Consider the following 17,940-nt stretch of genomic DNA (forward strand, 5'->3'; position numbering starts at 1 on the left):
GATGGCCTGTTGAATTTGGCTCAGGGAGTCTTTAAATATGCGATGCTTTTTTTGCAGTAGGTGTTTATAATAGCTCCACTAGCAGAGGCAAAGAGTTGCCCCATGTTTTAATTTTACTAAATTGATTATCAGCTTTTATAAAATTGAACTTTCAAAGTCATCTTCTCTACTTTTTGCAAGAAGTACATAGACTTTATAGCTGAATCTTAGCAATAGGTTTTAGTGGTTCTATTTTCAAAATTTAATATTTTTTAAGTTTATCTCATAAAAGTAGACTTGATATGTGAATGTATATTGGTGAAGATTTTAGCTTGTGGTTTTTTTACTTGTTGCTTATACTGTAAGATTTTCCTGTGGCATTTGATATTAATATGTCACAATAAAACCTCTACTTTACATTGCCCAGGTACAATGCTTCAAATAGTTAGATTATTATTAACATGCATTTTTCTACTGATATCGTATGTGTTTTCAATAGGTTACAAATAAGATCTGCCTACTTTTTCTTGTTATTGGTGGTTCAGAGCTTTCATATCCCATAGGAAGAATTGAAAGCCACAGTTGCCATTCTTTCCTAACATTTAGTCACTTCTTCCTCCTTCTATAATTGTCTTTAAAATCATACATGGGGTTTTCCCCTCTGATTTTTAGTAAAATTTTAATATAAAATATAAATATTTTGTTTTCAGAAAAGATGTTAATATAAATAGAAGTATTATGAATATAAATTATTGTTTGTGAGAAGTTGTACTGTTATATTGATATTATGTCTGTTCGTAGCTCTTGCTGTTCCACACAATCAGATGTTCTTGTAGCTCCTTCTCACCTCCTGTTAAGAGGAGCTTTGCTGCTGTCTTCTCCTAAGTATTCACAGATAATTTTTTTCTGTAGCTCTCCACAAATACATATTCTGGAATCATATTTAAGTTATCCTTACTGATTTAAAAAAAAACACAACTCTGAAATGCAGTATAATTTCACAGTAAATTCATCATTAGCTGCAGATACCTTTGTAAAGCAAGACGAATACAGCTAAATAAGGCATAAAATAGCCAAAATAGGTCACACTATTATTTCTAGAAATAAATAATTTTCAGGAAAAACTCAATGAGCAGTAAATACTCGTGTGGTAGCTTGCTTAATCATTCAACATGAAGTAGATGCACGCTAAAACATTATCAGTGTCATTCCTAGTATGCAAAGATTTGGATCATTCTTATGTATCAGCTTGAATTAAATCAGCCAGACAATTTTCAGTTGACTGTGTATAACATTTTTGTACTTGCATAAGGAACTTGAGGAAAATTACCAATAATATAGAACAGAGATGTTTGGAAAGCAAAAAAAGCAAATGAGAATCAATAGTGAACTGTTTGCATTTGCAGTACAATGCAGCAGCAGCAAAGAGCTTGAACAGTATTGGACCATCTACCCAAAGGCATGAAGAAGATAAGGTGGTAGCTTCCTTCTACATAATTAAGAATATTTGGAACAAAAAGAGAAGAAAAAAGTCTTAACATCTTAACAGTGAAATGTTGTAATTTGGAAAGCTCTTTTAAATGTATTCACATGAGCTTCAGTTTTGTAAGTAATTTTAACAAAATATTTTCAAAGAAAAACTGCTGCATCAAAATTAGATGCACTTGCTGCCTATAATCAGTATAGTTTCAACTTCTATGATTCTGTTTCTCTCTCCTTTTATGACTTTAACATACATGAGACGATAGGACCTAGTTGGTTTAAAAAAAAAAGAGACAAATCCCCAAAACAACAAAAACAGCTTTGGATGTATTAGAATAATTTCATAATACAAAAACCATTCATTTTGCTTTAAACTTAAATCCTTGCATCCCTGTATGAAAAGGAGAGAAGGAGGAGGAAAACAAAAACAAAAAACCCCCACAAAAGAAAACAAAAGAAAACAAACAAACAAAAGCCCACCACGTTCTTTACAAATCAGGATGACTGCATACATGTCATCAGATCTTAGGAAACAACATGCTGCTCCAAAATTTACCACTGATCATTTATTAGAAGTGTAACAAATCAAATTCAGGATCCTGTTTTATAATGAGCTAGTATTTTTCTTAAAGCAATTTGATAAAATAGAGAAATGATCTGAAGAAACAGTGTTGAATTCAAAAGGCCAAGTTCCAAGTTGGCTACTGAAGCAGAAATAATCAACTGTATAAATGCAGCATGGGGAGTAGCTCACTAAGGATCTACAGAAAAAGAAGTTGGCTTTGTACTGGATCACAGAGTGAATGAGGCAAAAAAAGTCATGTCAGTGTAGAAGATAACTGTTGTCCATGTCGTTTTAGTGGGTTAACTGTACCTACATGAGATAAGAAGCAGAACTGCAGGGACTCTTCATGTCAGAGCCATCATTTCCCCCAAAAGTACTTTTTTTCAGTTGGTTTACTAACCTCCTCCTGAATAAACAGCACAGTCTTTATGTAAGTAAATATATATGTGGATGGAAAAGTGGACAAAATGGGTCTGGACAAGTTTCAGTTCGACTTTGCTGCTGCTGTTAATATTCCTCAGCTGAGACAAGAGTGTGCTGTATGTTAGACAATGTACAGGTTTTTTAACTAGAGACTTGCTTTACTGCTCAGTTTTCCTGGATGTCACTAGCAGCTCTTAAGATGAATTGAAATACTGTAAATTACTAATATTCAATGTAAGATACATTCTTTTCTCTAGAAAACATTAAAAAAAATGAGCTGACTTTTCTGCTTTTTTTAAAGGTGTATCTGAATAATGTGGGTTTATCGGGAAGAAATTTCAGGCTTTTACAAATCTGTTGTCCCTTAGGTTTGTGATTTTTTTTTTTAATTTTAATTTTTTTTTTGGTTTTTTTTTTTTTAATCACAGTTCAGATTGCTATAGTGTTTGGTGCCAACATTCTGGAACATGTTTTCAATCTGTGCCAAGGTAAATATGACCTCCTGGAACGGCTTCCTGTCGCTTTGCTCGTGTACATCATTTCCTTTCTGGACCTTGAAGATATTGCCAGGCTTTCTCAAGTTTCACGCAAACTTAAAATGGTAAAATATGTGTATATGTATATATAAATTATTTTGAAATGGTTAGCTTTGCTGTGCAGCATGTTGGTTTTGATTCATCTCACATTTGATATAATCATCAGTCTGCTTTTCTTAAAGTTTGAGACAATAAATTAATCATCTGTATACAAACAGCTGAATGGGTACAATAAAAACTAGATCTTAGGCTGTTAGAGAGACTGTTCTTATCATGCAGACTTTTGTCACATATAATAAACACAATGGTCCAGATAATTCCATTGGAACCCATGGTTGAGTGTTATGCATTACTTCCAGGATTAAGTATTTGTAATGTAAAATGTATGCTTTGCATTATGATTTGTATTATTGTAATGTCTAGAAACCTCAAGCACGGACTAGGATCTCCTTATGCCAGGCTCATTAACAAACAAGAAATCATTGTCATCGCTAGACAGCTTACATTTTAAGTGTTTGACAAAAGACAGGAGCACAAGGAAACAGGGGGAAAAGGGTTCTAGCTTATGAAAAATAGGAAGAGAAGCATATTAAAAAGAATTTGATTTTTATCCCCAGGGATGCCGTAGGAGCCTAGAATGAAGCCTGACAAGTTATAAGTTATACGGTTACTGAAAATATAAGTAATGGTGAGACATTAGGAGGAAGATTAAAAACAGGTTTAGTCAGCTTGGGTCTGATGTGACAGCTAGATACTCTCTGAAAGACTTCAGAGAGACAGATTAACCTTTTAGTTTGGAAAACAGGACATGCGTCTGGTAGAGTGTACATCTCTAAATTGTATCAGGAGATTACTCACAGGGTTTGTATTATTCTGAGGTCATGTAGCCCAAAATTTCAATAAAAGTTCTATGTAAGACTGCTGACAGTTGAAGAGGACATGGCTGTACTTCCGTTCCTATGGTGTGGCTACAAAGACATTACATGTGCTTTAGCGAGAATGAGTTCAGGTGAGCACAAGAAATAGGAGACAGTGTAAAGAAAGAACAGGAGAAAATGGTGAGGTAGGAACATAGAGCATGTAATGAATTTAGAGATGAAGGGCAGGTGGAAGTAGATAAGCATGCTGAGTTCTGGGCTTTATTTCAGTTTGAAGAAGAAACAGTTGCTACTGTGACTGGGAAACAATCAGCTGAGGATAAGAGAATTAAAAAGGACTAAAGGAGAGGAAGAGAATGACTGGAAGGGAGGTCAGGAAATTATTTATTAGTATATTTGGAATTGATCCGTCATTTGCAGAGCCTGAGTGGAGTAAGACGAGGAACCGTGGAGGGCAGTAAACTTTTCATTAGTTTAACACAAAGCCTTGGATATTCTGGAATTTAAGGAAATCCTAGAAAAATAACTTTCATAATACCAAACATAAGATATTGGCACAATTAAATAACCTATTACGACTAGTAATGCCATGCCCTCTTTCTCTGATTTCAGTAGTATTTTTAAGGACTTTGCCCCAATACTGTGAATTTTAATTTCCAGACTAATTTATGTGTAGACTGGAATGCTGCTCTATGTGGAATTATAAGACAGCATATTCGTATTTTAAAATAGGGAAAAATAGAACAATCTCTGCACTCAGGACTGAAAATTGGAGTGTGAAGGGCTCTGTACATCCATCCTGTCCAATGCAGCCTCGTAGGCTGAACTAGAAGGTATCTTCATTTGTTACCCAAAGCACGGCATTTCTCTGTGTGGTTCTGAGCATAAATCCAGCTCTCCAGATTATTCAGACACTTTCAATATGCTTTTCAAAGTATTTTAGATTTTCATTAAGTACTATTTTTAGGTATTGTAAAAGAAGCTCCGTCTCAAAAGGAACAACGTACAGAAGTCCTAACATGGACACCACTGGTGGAGCATTCTGTGGGTTTTCCAAAGACTTTTTCAGCAAACTTTGGTATTGTGATGTCTCCCAGCACAGGCGCAGGATAGGATTAATGTAGTTTATTTTGTATGAGGTCTTTGGATAGGCAAAATTAAACTGCGGAACGGAAAATCCCACTTTTGTGCACTCCCAGGAGCTGCTCCCGGCAGAGGGAGCCCGGTTCCCAGCCCAAGGGCCAGGACGAGCCCCCTGCGCTGCCCCGGCACAGGCTTGTTCTCATTTAGAGTGAGGAAGAGCTCGCTGTTGTTATGCAGTTCAGAAGCCATCGGCACGGAAAGAAAACTGCAATGATGACAGTGATTATCTTTTTTTTCTTACTGTATTTTTTAATAGAACACTGTATTTGGAAATACAGTCTTATACTAAAAATCAGTCTCTATCTTTATAAACTTGTGTCCGTTTTTAATAGGAACAACAGAATGGTTAGAGACCAAGCAGAAATTTAAAGAAAACTTTAAAACGGCATATATTTTTGTATTAGGACTTCTGCAGTGATTTCCCCCCAATAATCCTGCTTCTCCTTTGCTAGAATCTGATAGCATGTTGTGTGTGCCTGCAGTGTGATCACTCTCACAATTCCAAACAACAGAAACAGGACCACACGTACTCTGATACAGCTTTGCTGTAGTCAGTGAATTAAATAGTTCAAGGTATCCAGCTACATCAGCAGCATGTACCAGAACTTATACCACGACTTTTGCTTTGCTATTTTTGTTACTACTTGTGACAGGCATTCCAGCCACTCACATTGCGGTGATGTAGTGCAACTCCACTTAGGTCTCTGCAGTTACACCGTTAGAAAAGTGGAACATTTGGGAGAAGAATCAATGTTATTATGCTCTGGTATAATTTACAATGGGCAGATAATATACTCAGAGTATCTTCCTAATTTTTTTTTGTGATGGTTCTGTCATCTAACAAATTACATAATTGTTTTCTTCCTGTTTATAATGCAATATTTCCACCTGATTCTGGTTATGGAGTGACGCTGAATGAGGGAAGCAGCTCCTGAGAAACAGGCTTAATCCTTACAGTGCTTCTAAAAGGCTCCTAAAATTGCATTTCTCGTCTAAGAAGTCCAAATGCAATTTGCTGCCTTTTCTTACCTTGAAAACCAATTTGTGATGTGATTTATACGTCCTAACAAGTTCTTTGGCATAATCTCGCACAGCTTCATTGATTTTAGTGGGGCTATATGAATGTCGTGGTTTAGCCCGTCAGGCAGCTGAACACCACGCAGCCCTTTGCTCACCCCCTGCAGTGGGATGAGGACAGAATTGGAAAACGGTAAAACTCATGGATTTTTGAGATAAAGACAGTTTAATAAGACAGAAATGAATACACAAAACAAGTCATGCAATTGCCTACCACCTGCTAACGGATGCCCAGCCAGTCTCTGAGCAGCAGCCCCTGGCCAGCTTTCCCCCAGCTTATACACTGAGCATGATGTTGTAAGGTATGGAATATCCCTTTGGTCAGTGTCCCCACCATGTCCCCTCCCCAGCCCACTCGGTGGAGCGGTGTGAGAAGCAGAAAAGGCCTTGACTCTGCGTAAGCACTGCTCAGCAATAATGAAAACATCCCTGCGTTACCAAAATTCTTCTCATACTAAATCCAAAATACAGCACAGTACCAGCTACTAGGAAGAAATTAACTCTCCCAGCTGAATCCAGGACAATGAAGTACATACCAGGAAAGCATGTGGCATTACAGCTCCTTTTAGTGCAGCAGAAAGGCCTTTGATACACCAGAAGAAACGTCTCGTATTTCTCACAGAAGAACATGCAGTATCTTGCATTGGCAACACTGGGAAAAACTTCCCCTGATGTCATTGTGAGTTTTAACTAATACTGTGTCTTTCAAGATAGGTGGGCAGCTTGTGCTGCAGGTGACCTTCATACAAGGTGTCTGTGTTATCCAAACACGTTTTGTGTAGTATAATAATCAGCAATTAATAAGACAAATTATGTTTTTATGCCTCTACTTTCTCTTAAAACAGGTATGTAACAGTAATGCACTATGGGAAAATATTGTGAAGAACTTGTGTGGCACAATTACACCAGAAATGAAAGAACTTGCGCAGGAAATAGGCTGGAAACAATTCTTCTTCACAAACAAGCTTCAGCTACAGGTGCAGCTCCGAAGGAGGAGGCAAAAACAAGATGCTCAGAACAAAAACCTGACTGAATAAAGATGCATTTTTTTATTGAAACAATTGTTATAAGGTGTGGATTTGCTGTATATCAGGTCAGACATACTGACTTTTCTGCTTTACTAGGGAAAGCAGATTATTCTAAGGATTGAAAGAGCAAAAACAAAACTTGTCTTACTCTGAGCAACATGTAACTAATAGAATGTTTAATATGTTGGGCATCATGAAATTGTATTATGGTCAGTATTGTGACAGTTGCTAGCAATCGAAGAGGTTGTACCTTCTTTGTACTTCTTCATTCTGACTTCTGTATCTTTTATATACACTATGTGTGCCCCATGTCTTCCATCAGATGCTATGACGTTGTCATCAGTACAGGAAACTGTATTATCATTTCTTACTACAAAAATTGCTAATGACTGTTTTTACTATCCACCATGGTGAATTTGCAGTGTTTATAGACAAGTCACACGTAGCTAGTTCCAGAGTTTGATGTGTGTTTAAATATTTTTAAATTAATTATTTAAACTTCATGCAAATAATAATTTTGTCACCAAGAAGAAACTTCTTTGGTGATTGACATTGCGGATCAAATTGTTGTCCTCATCTTGGGCAATCCATTGGAATCACATTTGAGACACTTCAGCAGAATGGTATACAGGCAGCATTTTTCCTTGATGTTGCTGATGCAGGAACATTTGAAACTACTTGACTTCCATTGTTTGAGTTGCATATTTGATAGGAGACATTTGCTATAATAGTAAAGAGTGTTAAGACTAAGGCTGTTCTTACATGACTGACTTGCTCCAACAATCATCTTCAGTAATTCAGAGGCCAAATATTATTACTCTGAAGTTCCAGTTAATTAATATATCATTTGCCATTCACCCGATGTAAGGCTTGAGTATTAAAAACAGTGATTGCAGTATTTTTATATAATAGTGTAATATTTGTAGAGTGTATTAAGTTTACAATTTTTTAACGTGTTAAGTGTTGAATTTTATAAATTGATTAAAACTATGCATACAGGGTTCTTATTCTGTTTCTTTATAAAGCAGTATTTTAATTCATAAAATCTGCTAATTTAGATCAATAATATTTTGTTCTACAACTATATATTAATGTTCTTGAAGCATGTGCTGATTGTAGATACCCAGAAAAAAAAAACCTTAAGTATGTTCTTTTCTCTTTGTGACTATTTCCTTTTAGAACAATGACAAATACAAATTACGTGCATAAAATACTATATTCATAGAATTTCTGTTCTGTGTAATAAAAAAACTATAAAATCTAATTTTGCTTTAGAGAGATGACTTTAAGAACTACAGTATGTGAGCAGAACTACTAGACAACAGACCCTCTTTTTTTCATAACAGCTTTAGGCAGTTTCAAGTTCAGAAACCAGAAGTTAGGCCAGCCAATACGGACTGAGCAAATATTAATTGAAAATCTTAATTTAACTCAACTTTGTCAGCCCACCTTCCCTTCTCCTTGATCAACCATGTACCTGTCCCATCCGTCACAAGAAATAAGAACAATCATTTCGCAGGATAATCTTCATTTTTAAGCTTAAAAAATGAACTTAATTAGTAAATGAAGAGAAAGTGAAATTTGGGTAATGTAAGTTTGTTCCCGTTATATGGCCCAGTAAGGACTTCTGTAGAAAGGTATATTGCAGACATCATATGTTTTTCACTTATGATAAAAAGCTGATTTTAAGGAATTATTAATACCGACTGTGTGTTGACACTGCGTGTTGCAGTTCACTGCCACCTCAGTTGTTTAATATCACTTTTAAAGGCCATACATAACTACCCTATATGAATGAACTGATCTAAATCTTTAAGTAGTATGGAGTTTTCTTAAGGTGTTCTTTTTTAACTTGGCTCATTTCAGTGATCTATTTTAAAGTATGTCCCTGCCCACAGCTGTAGAAGTGCAAAACTAAGAAGCCAGTGAATTGCAATATAGAGCAATGCGACTTGTGGTTCACAGCTCTTTTTTAACCAACCTTGCAGCTATAAAAAGATCTGTATACTGACATTGTTGCATACTGAATATTTGTCCAATAAAATGGAATAGTATCAGTTGCTTTTAAAGTGTTCCAGCAGCATGTGTCAGTATTAAACTAAGAACCTCATTTGTCATGGAAAGACTTTCATAGAATTAGCATGAAAAAAAGATACAGTTACTATTATTTGATAGGAAAATTAACACCAGACTCGCATGCCAAAGCTGAAAAAAGTTTGTCTTGCACCACCATACTAAACATTCTGCATTGGTTACCGTGCATTTAATGTTGTTTATGAGATCTTATTTGAATATTTTAAACAGTCTTTAGCTCTTGGATGCTCTGCATTTCTGATCTTCTAGTGAATAAACATCTCAAATGTGACCAGTCTTACTTCATGGTGTACATGATAAGCAGCAACGCAACTGCTCATAATGTAACAAGGTTTTGTTATTAAATTAACTGTAACAAAATTTATAATGCTGTGGTCCAGTTTTTTTCTAAAATTATATTTTGCCAATTTTGCCCAACTCTTTAGTACTGTTTACTTGACAAACAAGTCCCATGGGAGGAGTCAATGGCAATGTTAGCAAGTTCTGCAAAACCTCTAATTTGGTAAAGCAACCACAAACTTCAGACTGTTTCTGGAAACATTTTCCACTCTGTGAGTAACAATAATATTTTCAATATGTTGCCTGTTTCTGCTTTTATGTTTGTTTTATCTCAGGTGCATTAAGTGTCACAGCATTTACAATGCAGCCTGTGTATTGAGAATTCCTACTTTATTATGCAGTTGATACTTAAAAAAAACCTAAAATAAAAAATCCTTGAAGGATAGAGTCATTTCAGAAAAATATAACAACTTTTCTTCAGTTTTGCATCACAGAGACAGCAATTTTAATACACTGAATTAACTGAATTATTGTACTCACATTTCAACCATACTTGACTAGCCAGGTAAGAAATACAAACATTTTCTCATACTCAGTAACTAATCTTTTATCAGACAGAATATATATTAGGAAGGACTTTTATAAATTGTTCACATTATGATTAAATTCTCTTGTAGGACTCGTGTAAACCAGGAGTAACTGCACTGCAGTCAATGGACTTTCACCAATGGTTAGTGGTGAAAAGTTAAAAAAGAAGCAAGAGGAAAAGGCTCCTAGCATTGTTCCAATTTTGAAGACTGGCAAAGTCCTTTTAATCTCTATATTGGCTAGTTCTAAAGTAAAAGATTTTAACTCATTTTAAAAGCATATTTCTCATAATTTATTACCATTTTGGTGCACATTTTCTTTTCACTTAAGTACAGCTCCATGTGGTTGGTTCCGTAAGAAAAACCTCTTCATACTGTCATACAACAGGAACATGGAAACAAACAATTCTGTAAAAAAACCTCTGGAATTTGTTCTATACTTGTGCCTCTTCTGTAGATTTTTCTTTTGGTTGTTTCTTTTGAATACAAGGTTGTATAAACAAAAATATTATTCCCACCATGTATAGCAAGCCAGATATGTAAAAAGAAAAGTCGTATTTATGTGTGATGTCATAGATCCAACCTGCAAAACAAAGACAAAACACGTTTGTTACAAAGCTTGACAACAAGGTACGCTGAATGGGAAAATATGAAAAATACTGTACATTTATTTCATGTAATTTCAGTCAAATCTGTAGATGTTTTGTGGAAAAAAGTAGATGGTGACTGCCTCCTCCTCCAGATGCTACAAATGGAAATCTATTAACAAAATCGCATGTTCATTCACCAAAACCCAAAACTAGTGCAAAACCTATTTCTTGTTTAATATCATAGAAGTCTTAAAATGGGATTCTAGCTATGAGTCATCTTAAGAAGCCAAGCAACCTTCTCTCTAAAACTGTACATTTTTCAAACAAGTTATTATCACAGGTCTGACTTTAAAATAGACATTTTGGAATCTCAAACCAATTAGTTCTCCCATCCTACTGTTTTCTTTGTGCAATGCCCACAGTGCAGGCCAGTTCCCCTGCCGTGCCTTGTGCACGTGAACACATTCCCAACAGCCTTCCCAAAGACTCGCATACCGATAAAAGACTTTCCAAGAGATACCATCTCAGTACTGCAATCACTCTCATTCCAACCGTAATTCCTTTGCAAAAATACAGTTGCTTCAGAAAGGTTTGAGAACCCAAAAGAGCAACGTGCCATCATGTTGCGCTGGTTGCACTGCGGTGTAACCTCAAGATCAGCTTCTTTTACCTCAACTACGTGCACCCTATTGGCTTCATTACTAATGACCAAATACAAAGGTGTGTTCAGCACAGCCTCAGAGGTGCTGGAAGAATATACGATAGAATAAAACGCTGCTGCGTTTCAAGGGCGCTACATGAGCTTTCTTCTAAATCATGTCAGCTCACCCAGCGGAGGGGAGAGAAAGTGAGGGCGCCCTTGCTTTGCTGGGCTGCTTGTGCTGCTCAAGGCTCCCGTTCAGGTGCCAGCCCTGGCTGGCCATGCCATTACTCTCAAGGTTTCCTACTGCTTTCTTACGATTTGCATCTCTGCAAAAGCCCATGTCTGGTTATAGTATTGACAGTCAGTACCTGTACACCTTCTGTGCTTCCCTGTCGCTTTCTATGAGAAAATTTATAATGAATGTTTGTTTAAACCCAAGTAATTTTCGGGATAACATATATACTCATCTGCCTTCTGCTGTGGCTGGCAGTAAAGAGATGATGAGCAGTCCCCAAAGTAGGCATTTCTGGCTGAAGGAAGGCAAAGCTAAGTTAGTTAAATCAACACATCCATTGGCAGCTTGGAGCAGTGACACCCAAACACACTCATTACTTCTTGGGGGTAATACTATGGTACAAACACCTGCATACCCTGAAAACTAATCATCATTTTTTAATCTAGATAGAGGCATGAGTATGTATAGTATAAATACTACACAAAACACATAAAAATAGGTTACAACTTTCTCATTTAAAAAAAAAAAAATGTTAAAGAAACATACCCTTGAAATGACAGACTGTAATAGATTTGAGGTTATTTGCAAGGATGGTAATTTGCAGTGTGTGAATAGTGAGCGGGTACCCATCAGATGTGATCTGTGAATTTGTACAATGTAAAGCTGGATGTCGCAGCCCATTCTGAAGCAGCTGTAATTTTGTTAACTACACATGTTCATAACATAAGAAAGCTTAATAATATAACAAGTCACACGGTTATAATACAAACATCTGTTGGTTAGAAATTTGAGCTTTTTACCTGCAAAGGGTGGCCCAAGCAATGCAGATATTCCGTTGGCACAAATGATGATGCCATAGGCATTTGCAAGGTGTTTAGTTCCAACTAAATCTTCAGTCACAACAGGCATTAGAGAAAAATACCCACTAGAAAATCCTATTAGAGCACAAACCACAGCCAGGCTAATGTATGTGTGCATTAGTGGCAAAGTGAGAATGCAGGTGACCAGGGTAAAGTTAGCGATGAGGAAGACATTCCACGTGCTGATGCATGGGAGATCAGAGACGATTCCAAGGATCACTTTACCAAAAATATGAACAATGGCTATAATGGATGTCAAAGGAAATATATTGTTCTGAATAGATAAGTTGTACTGCTTGACTATTTCTGGAAGATGAATAAAGGGAATGACAAAGCTGCTATAGGCAAATAAAGCCCAAATTACAAAGGCCACAAATACTCTATTGGTAAACAGTGATGCAGCTCCAAAGTAGCTGGAGTACCATATTGCAAAGCCCTTCCTGACCGTGACTGTCAGCTGGCTCACTCTCTTAAGAATGCGCAGTCCGTACATATTCCTTCCACCTCTAGATTTATCTCCAATGTCTGTGTGCTGAACACTGTCAAGTGCTTCTTCATTTGTCGCCTCTTCTTTTTTTTCTGGTTCGTCATTGAGGGGTCCATTAGATTTTATAGTCTCTGCAGAATGGGACAGAGCTTTTGCCTTATTATCTTCACTATTACTTCTCACAACATATTTTTCACTAACATCTTTGGGAGAGAGTGGTCTCATAAGCGCCCCGCAGACACAAAGGTTGAGGGAGATGGCGCCCTGGAGGAACATGGCACTCCTCCACCCGTATTCGGTGCACAGGTACCTCAGCAAGGCAGTCATTAGGAAAGCTCCAAACCCCGTTCCCGTGGTGCTGAGTCCTTGTGCAAGCGCTCTTCTCTTCTGAAAATACTGCCCCACCATGACCACTGCAGGCAGATACACCATGCCACTTCCAACTCCTACGAAAATAAAAACCAAAGTCAATCTGAACTTATTGCCAACAAGATAAAAAGCAGTGAAAAATGAATCTGTTTCATTCCTAACTTTTGCACAAGCATAATAGTAAAACCGAGAATAAATATTCAATTCTCATGTTAACTTTCATTTCTGTCTCATAGTACGTTCCAAAATTTGCAATAGTCATTCCAGTGAGAACTCAATACTGCTGTTTAACTGCTGGAAAAAAATGAAACACGTGGAAGAAAAAACCTGTACCTCAGTTCAGCATAACACCACTGGAAAGCCCCAAACATCCCACAATAAATCAGCGATGGCTAATATGGCAACAACATAAACAAACCCTATTTTGAAACATCAGTATATTTGTAATACTTGCATCTGATTGTATCAGCAACCAGACATGGCTTAGTGGGCACATCGTGTTGCTTTTGTCTAAGTTCACCAGCAATGGAAGCCGAGACTGAGTTCTGCCCTTGCTTTGTAGCCGTGCAGCCACGGGACTGTGAGACAGGTCCAGGAGCCAGTACGGGCGCCAGAGCGCTGGCAGCACCTTGGGTGTCTGCATGGCTGCTTTTGGGCACTCCAGGAGGGCCCAGGGAGGGCCACACACCACCTGCACAGGCATATTCTTACAAGGCAGATCTCTAATTTTGTAGAAATCCCCCCACTTATGGTTAAAACCCAGGGTATTAAGGTTACCTAATTCAAGTAGAAAGTGTTGAGAGTTGTGCAAACACCATTAAAGGGAACAGTTGCCCCATTTTTCTCACAGTGAATTCCTGACAGAGAGGATTTGGAATGGGAAAGGTGTGTGCAGAAGATGCTTCAAAATTCACTGTGATCATAATCTAGAAGAGTGTTTTGGGCTTAGAAGTTTTCCCAAATAGCTGATAACGTAGCTGCATGCAGCTAGATCAGAGAAAGAGCTGTTATTCCAGCAAAGCCTGAAAAAACCCCACCTAAACACCATGGCAGTGTACTGTGGACAGAGCTGACCTGTTTTGCCTATCAGAAGCATTTATTTCTTTGCTGTGGAAATATATAATCAGGTTTTTATTTTGCACAAGGTCTCCCTCCCCAAAGGCAGCCACGCGCTCTGAGGAGAGCTCTGTGCCCCAGCGGGCTCCCTGCCCGCGCCCTGGCAGCACGCTGAGGCTCGCGCTTCAGGTAGTGCTTGCTGTGCCCTCTGCGTATCCCCAGAAATAACGCATTTTAAAAATTGCTTTATCTTCTCATTCCATGGGCTACATAGCAAAACATAGTCTAACCACATGCAAAGGCATGCCACCCTCACGGGTAAGTGCAGAGCCACAACCCTCTCCACTCATTTTCCTCACAGATTTGTCACCCTGCACCCACAGCAGCGGCAGGGCCCGCTCCGCTCCCCCCGTGGGGCCTCAGGGGACAGGTGGGAGAGCAGAAGGGTCCTCTGCCCCCCACACTGCCGCTGTGGGCAGGGGGGCCCGTGGAACTGGGATGAAGATGGCGGGCAGAAGGTGAGGGGGGAACACTGTGAGGATCTGGGGGGAGAACCAAGCTGAGGTGAGGGTGGTTCAAGAGAACCAAGCTGAGGTGAGGGCGGTTTAAGAGAACCAAGCTGAGGTGAGGGGGTTTGGGAGAACCAAGCTGAGGTGAGGGGGTTTGGGAGAACCAAGCTGAGGTGAGGGCGGTTTGGGAGAACCAAGCTGAGGTGAGGGCGGTTTGGGAGAACCAAGCTGAGGTGAGGGTGGTTTAAGAGAACCAAGCTGAGGTGAGGAGGTTTGGGAGAACCAAGCTGAGGTGAGGGGGGTTTAAGAGAACCAAGCTGAGGTGAGGGGGTTTGGGAGAACCAAGCTGAGGTGAGGGGGGTTTAAGAGAACCAAGCTGAGGTGAGGGTGGTTCAAGAGAACCAAGCTGAGGTGAGGGTGGTTTAAGAGAACCAAGCTGAGGTGAGGAGGTTTGGGAGAACCAAGCTGAGGTGAGGGGGGTTTAAGAGAACCAAGCTGAGGTGAGGAGGTTTGGGAGAACCAAGCTGAGGTGAGGGGGGTTTAAGAGAACCAAGCTGAGGTGAGGGGGTTTGGGAGAAACAAGCTGAGGTGAGGGGGGTTTAAGAGAACCAAGCTGAGGTGAGGGGGGTTTGGGAGAACCAAGCTGAGGTGAGGGGGGGTTTGGGAGAACCAAGCTGAGGTGAGGGGGTTTGGGAGAACCAAGCTGAGGTGACGGCGGTTTGGGAGAACCAAGCTGAGGTGAGGGGGCTTTAAGAGAACCAAGCTGAGGTGAGGGCGGTTTGGGAGAACCAAGCTGAGGTGACGGTGATTTGGGAGAACCAAGCTGAGGTGAGGGCGGTTTGGGAGAACCAAGCTGAGGTGACGGTGATTTGGGAGAACCAAGCTGAGGTGAGGGGGGTTTGGGAATGGGAGCTGGGGCAGCAGGTAGCTGCAGCCAGGGGGTACAAAGTTGGGATCACAGGGATGTACTGTGAGGACACCTGGCACAGTGGGTCACCAACACGAGAACAGGAGCCATGAGCAAGCCCACAAGCACTGCATGGAGGCCCAGAACTGTTCACGGCAGGAGACGGCCACCGAACAGCGGTCTGAGTTCTAACGGCCATGCGAACATGACAGAAACTTGCCCGAGGTGGCAGTGGGTGAGGTGAACATGAGCAAGGGGACGGCAGTGACAGGACGGGGCCGGCGGCGATGGATGAGGGAGGAGATGGTGAGTGAGGTGATGGCGAATGGAGGTTTTGTGGAGCTGGAGGAAACACCTCAGGCATCTCTACACTGGTTTTCTGGTCAGACTTACAGCATCTCACTTCTCCACCTCATGGAAAACTTTGCCTTGTGTTTTCTTCTGAAAATAGGGGTTTCGGCCCTCTTTAAATTCTCTATATAATCTCTGCCTTTTTGTCTGGTATTTTGGTTTCTTTCTGAAAAGCAGCAAGGGCTGAGAGGAGTGTATATATTCCCATCTGCTTGACTATATTCAATATATAAGCAGAAATTTAGAAAGGGTACAGCTCTTACCAGCCATCACTCCAAACGTAAGGAAGAGGTAGTGCACATTTGAGGCATACGCACTCAGTATCCAACCCAGGGCGTTCAATACACCTCCAATTATAGCTGTCTTGCGGCACCCACACATGCTGATGAATAAACCAATGAAAGGACCTGTTAAAAAACATGAAAAAATGTTAAATTATTTATTTAATTCTCTACACTTTTTAGTAATTTTTCACATGAAGATTCTTAATGTTTTAAATAAAATGTTAAACATGAGGCTACTCATTCAATTCAGATCATTTTCCCTATTACCGTTTGAAATCATGGAAAGAAGAATTCAACCAACCGACCAATACTTAGCAAATACCTGCAGAACCTAATATCAAAGTTGCCCCATGAAGAAGCCACAGTTTAAATAGAGGAAGAAATGGAAACCATTGTTCCCAATACTAATGCTGTGTAAGTGCAGGCTTTTTTCACAACTAACTAGAAAGTAAACATTTTATTTCGTTTTCACTGGTATATTTTTGGCAGACCTAAATACATTTTTTCCAATCTTAATTTAGGGAGATAGAGATGTGTATATACGTATATACACAAACATACCCCTCCATACATGATTTTGGGTTGATCCAACCACAGCTTAAAAAATAACTTTTAGTTCAGCTGCCAAACTGAAATATAAACTGTCCAAACTCAACATCTTCTCCTCCCAGGTGGAGTATAGGGAGGACCACAAGCTTCACAGATCAGCTGTTTTCTTAATTCTAGTGAGACCTTGAAGTCACAGGCATCCTTTCCTGCTCATGCTGTCTCCTGGAGTAATTGTCTTCTCTATCGTCTTCCCTCTTGTTCCCTTTCTCCCTCTAACTTGTAAAATTTGTCCCGGTGACTTTAAAAAGGCAACTCAGGAGAACTTGGGCAGCTCTGCTAATAAAATGGAAAACTGTAAGAAAATACTTGAGGGATGAGTGGCAAACATATTCTAAAAATGTTTGTAGTTTTGAAATAAATTATGCTGGAACATACCTACAATGAGTGTAATGCCCATGCTGAGGGAGCTAACCCACGCTGTTAAGCCACGACTTTGATTAAACTCTTCAAGCCATTCCATGTTGAGTATTCCAAGGGCCATTTGGGACCCCATGATAAGTATGTGCACAAGGAAAGACGAAAGTACAATCATCCAAGCCCATCCTCCATCAATGTTCGGATTAGGTTTAACCGGCTTACTTCCAACTTTCGAGTCATCTCCAAAATCATATCCAATATCCTCTCGACTAGCATACATTTTTTCCACGGTATTCTGAAAGAAATGCAGTAAATACCCTCAAAATACATACAAATGATCAGATTTTGTAGTTTACTTACAGGGAACAGCATAAATCACTACCATATTTCATTGTGGTTTAGTGCAGTTATAAAGTGAATTCTGGGTTTTCATTGTGCAAATGTAAAATGCTTAGAAAATTCTCTAATTAATGTGTTTCTTTGTGTACCTTATTATCATGGCTGTCTATGCAGGAGTATTTACAGGTTGACAGTAGGCTGCACTGTTTCCATTACTACATATTTTACTTACTTGTAGGTGGCTGAGTGCACTCACTCTTCATGGGTTGACTG

At 39.2% G+C, this 17,940-nt stretch overlaps 2 protein-coding genes across 3 annotated transcripts in view; one reads left to right on the plus strand and one right to left on the minus strand.

Moving 5' to 3' along the window:
• The window catches only part of FBXO36 (F-box protein 36), a gene marked incomplete at its 5' end in the record, with an annotated part of 27,792 nt that extends 18,236 nt beyond the window's left edge, over positions 1-9,556 (plus strand). Inside the window, 2 exons of one of the 2 annotated variants that reach the window (XM_080349902.1) lie at positions 2,878-3,050; positions 6,929-9,556. In XM_080349902.1, coding sequence (XP_080206028.1) covers positions 2,878-3,050; positions 6,929-7,120 — 365 coding nt within the window. In that variant the 3' untranslated portion in view covers positions 7,121-9,556. The remainder of the gene's footprint in view (positions 1-2,877; positions 3,051-6,928) is intronic. The other variant, XM_080349903.1, reaches the window with a different exon arrangement.
• A 949-nt stretch (positions 9,557-10,505) lies between these two features.
• On the minus strand, positions 10,506-17,608 carry SLC16A14 (solute carrier family 16 member 14; the record flags this gene model as incomplete). The annotated part of the gene is made up of 4 exons (XM_080349725.1): positions 10,506-10,654; positions 12,340-13,332; positions 16,342-16,485; positions 17,347-17,608. 4 exons carry the CDS (start codon positions 17,606-17,608, stop codon positions 10,506-10,508), a joined length of 1,548 nt encoding a protein of 515 aa, XP_080205851.1.
• Positions 17,609-17,940: the final 332 nt, after the last annotated feature.

This window comes from Nesoenas mayeri (genome assembly GCF_963082525.1).
Source record: "Nesoenas mayeri genome assembly, chromosome: 9".
In the NCBI taxonomy this organism is placed as follows: domain Eukaryota; kingdom Metazoa; phylum Chordata; class Aves; order Columbiformes; family Columbidae; genus Nesoenas; species Nesoenas mayeri.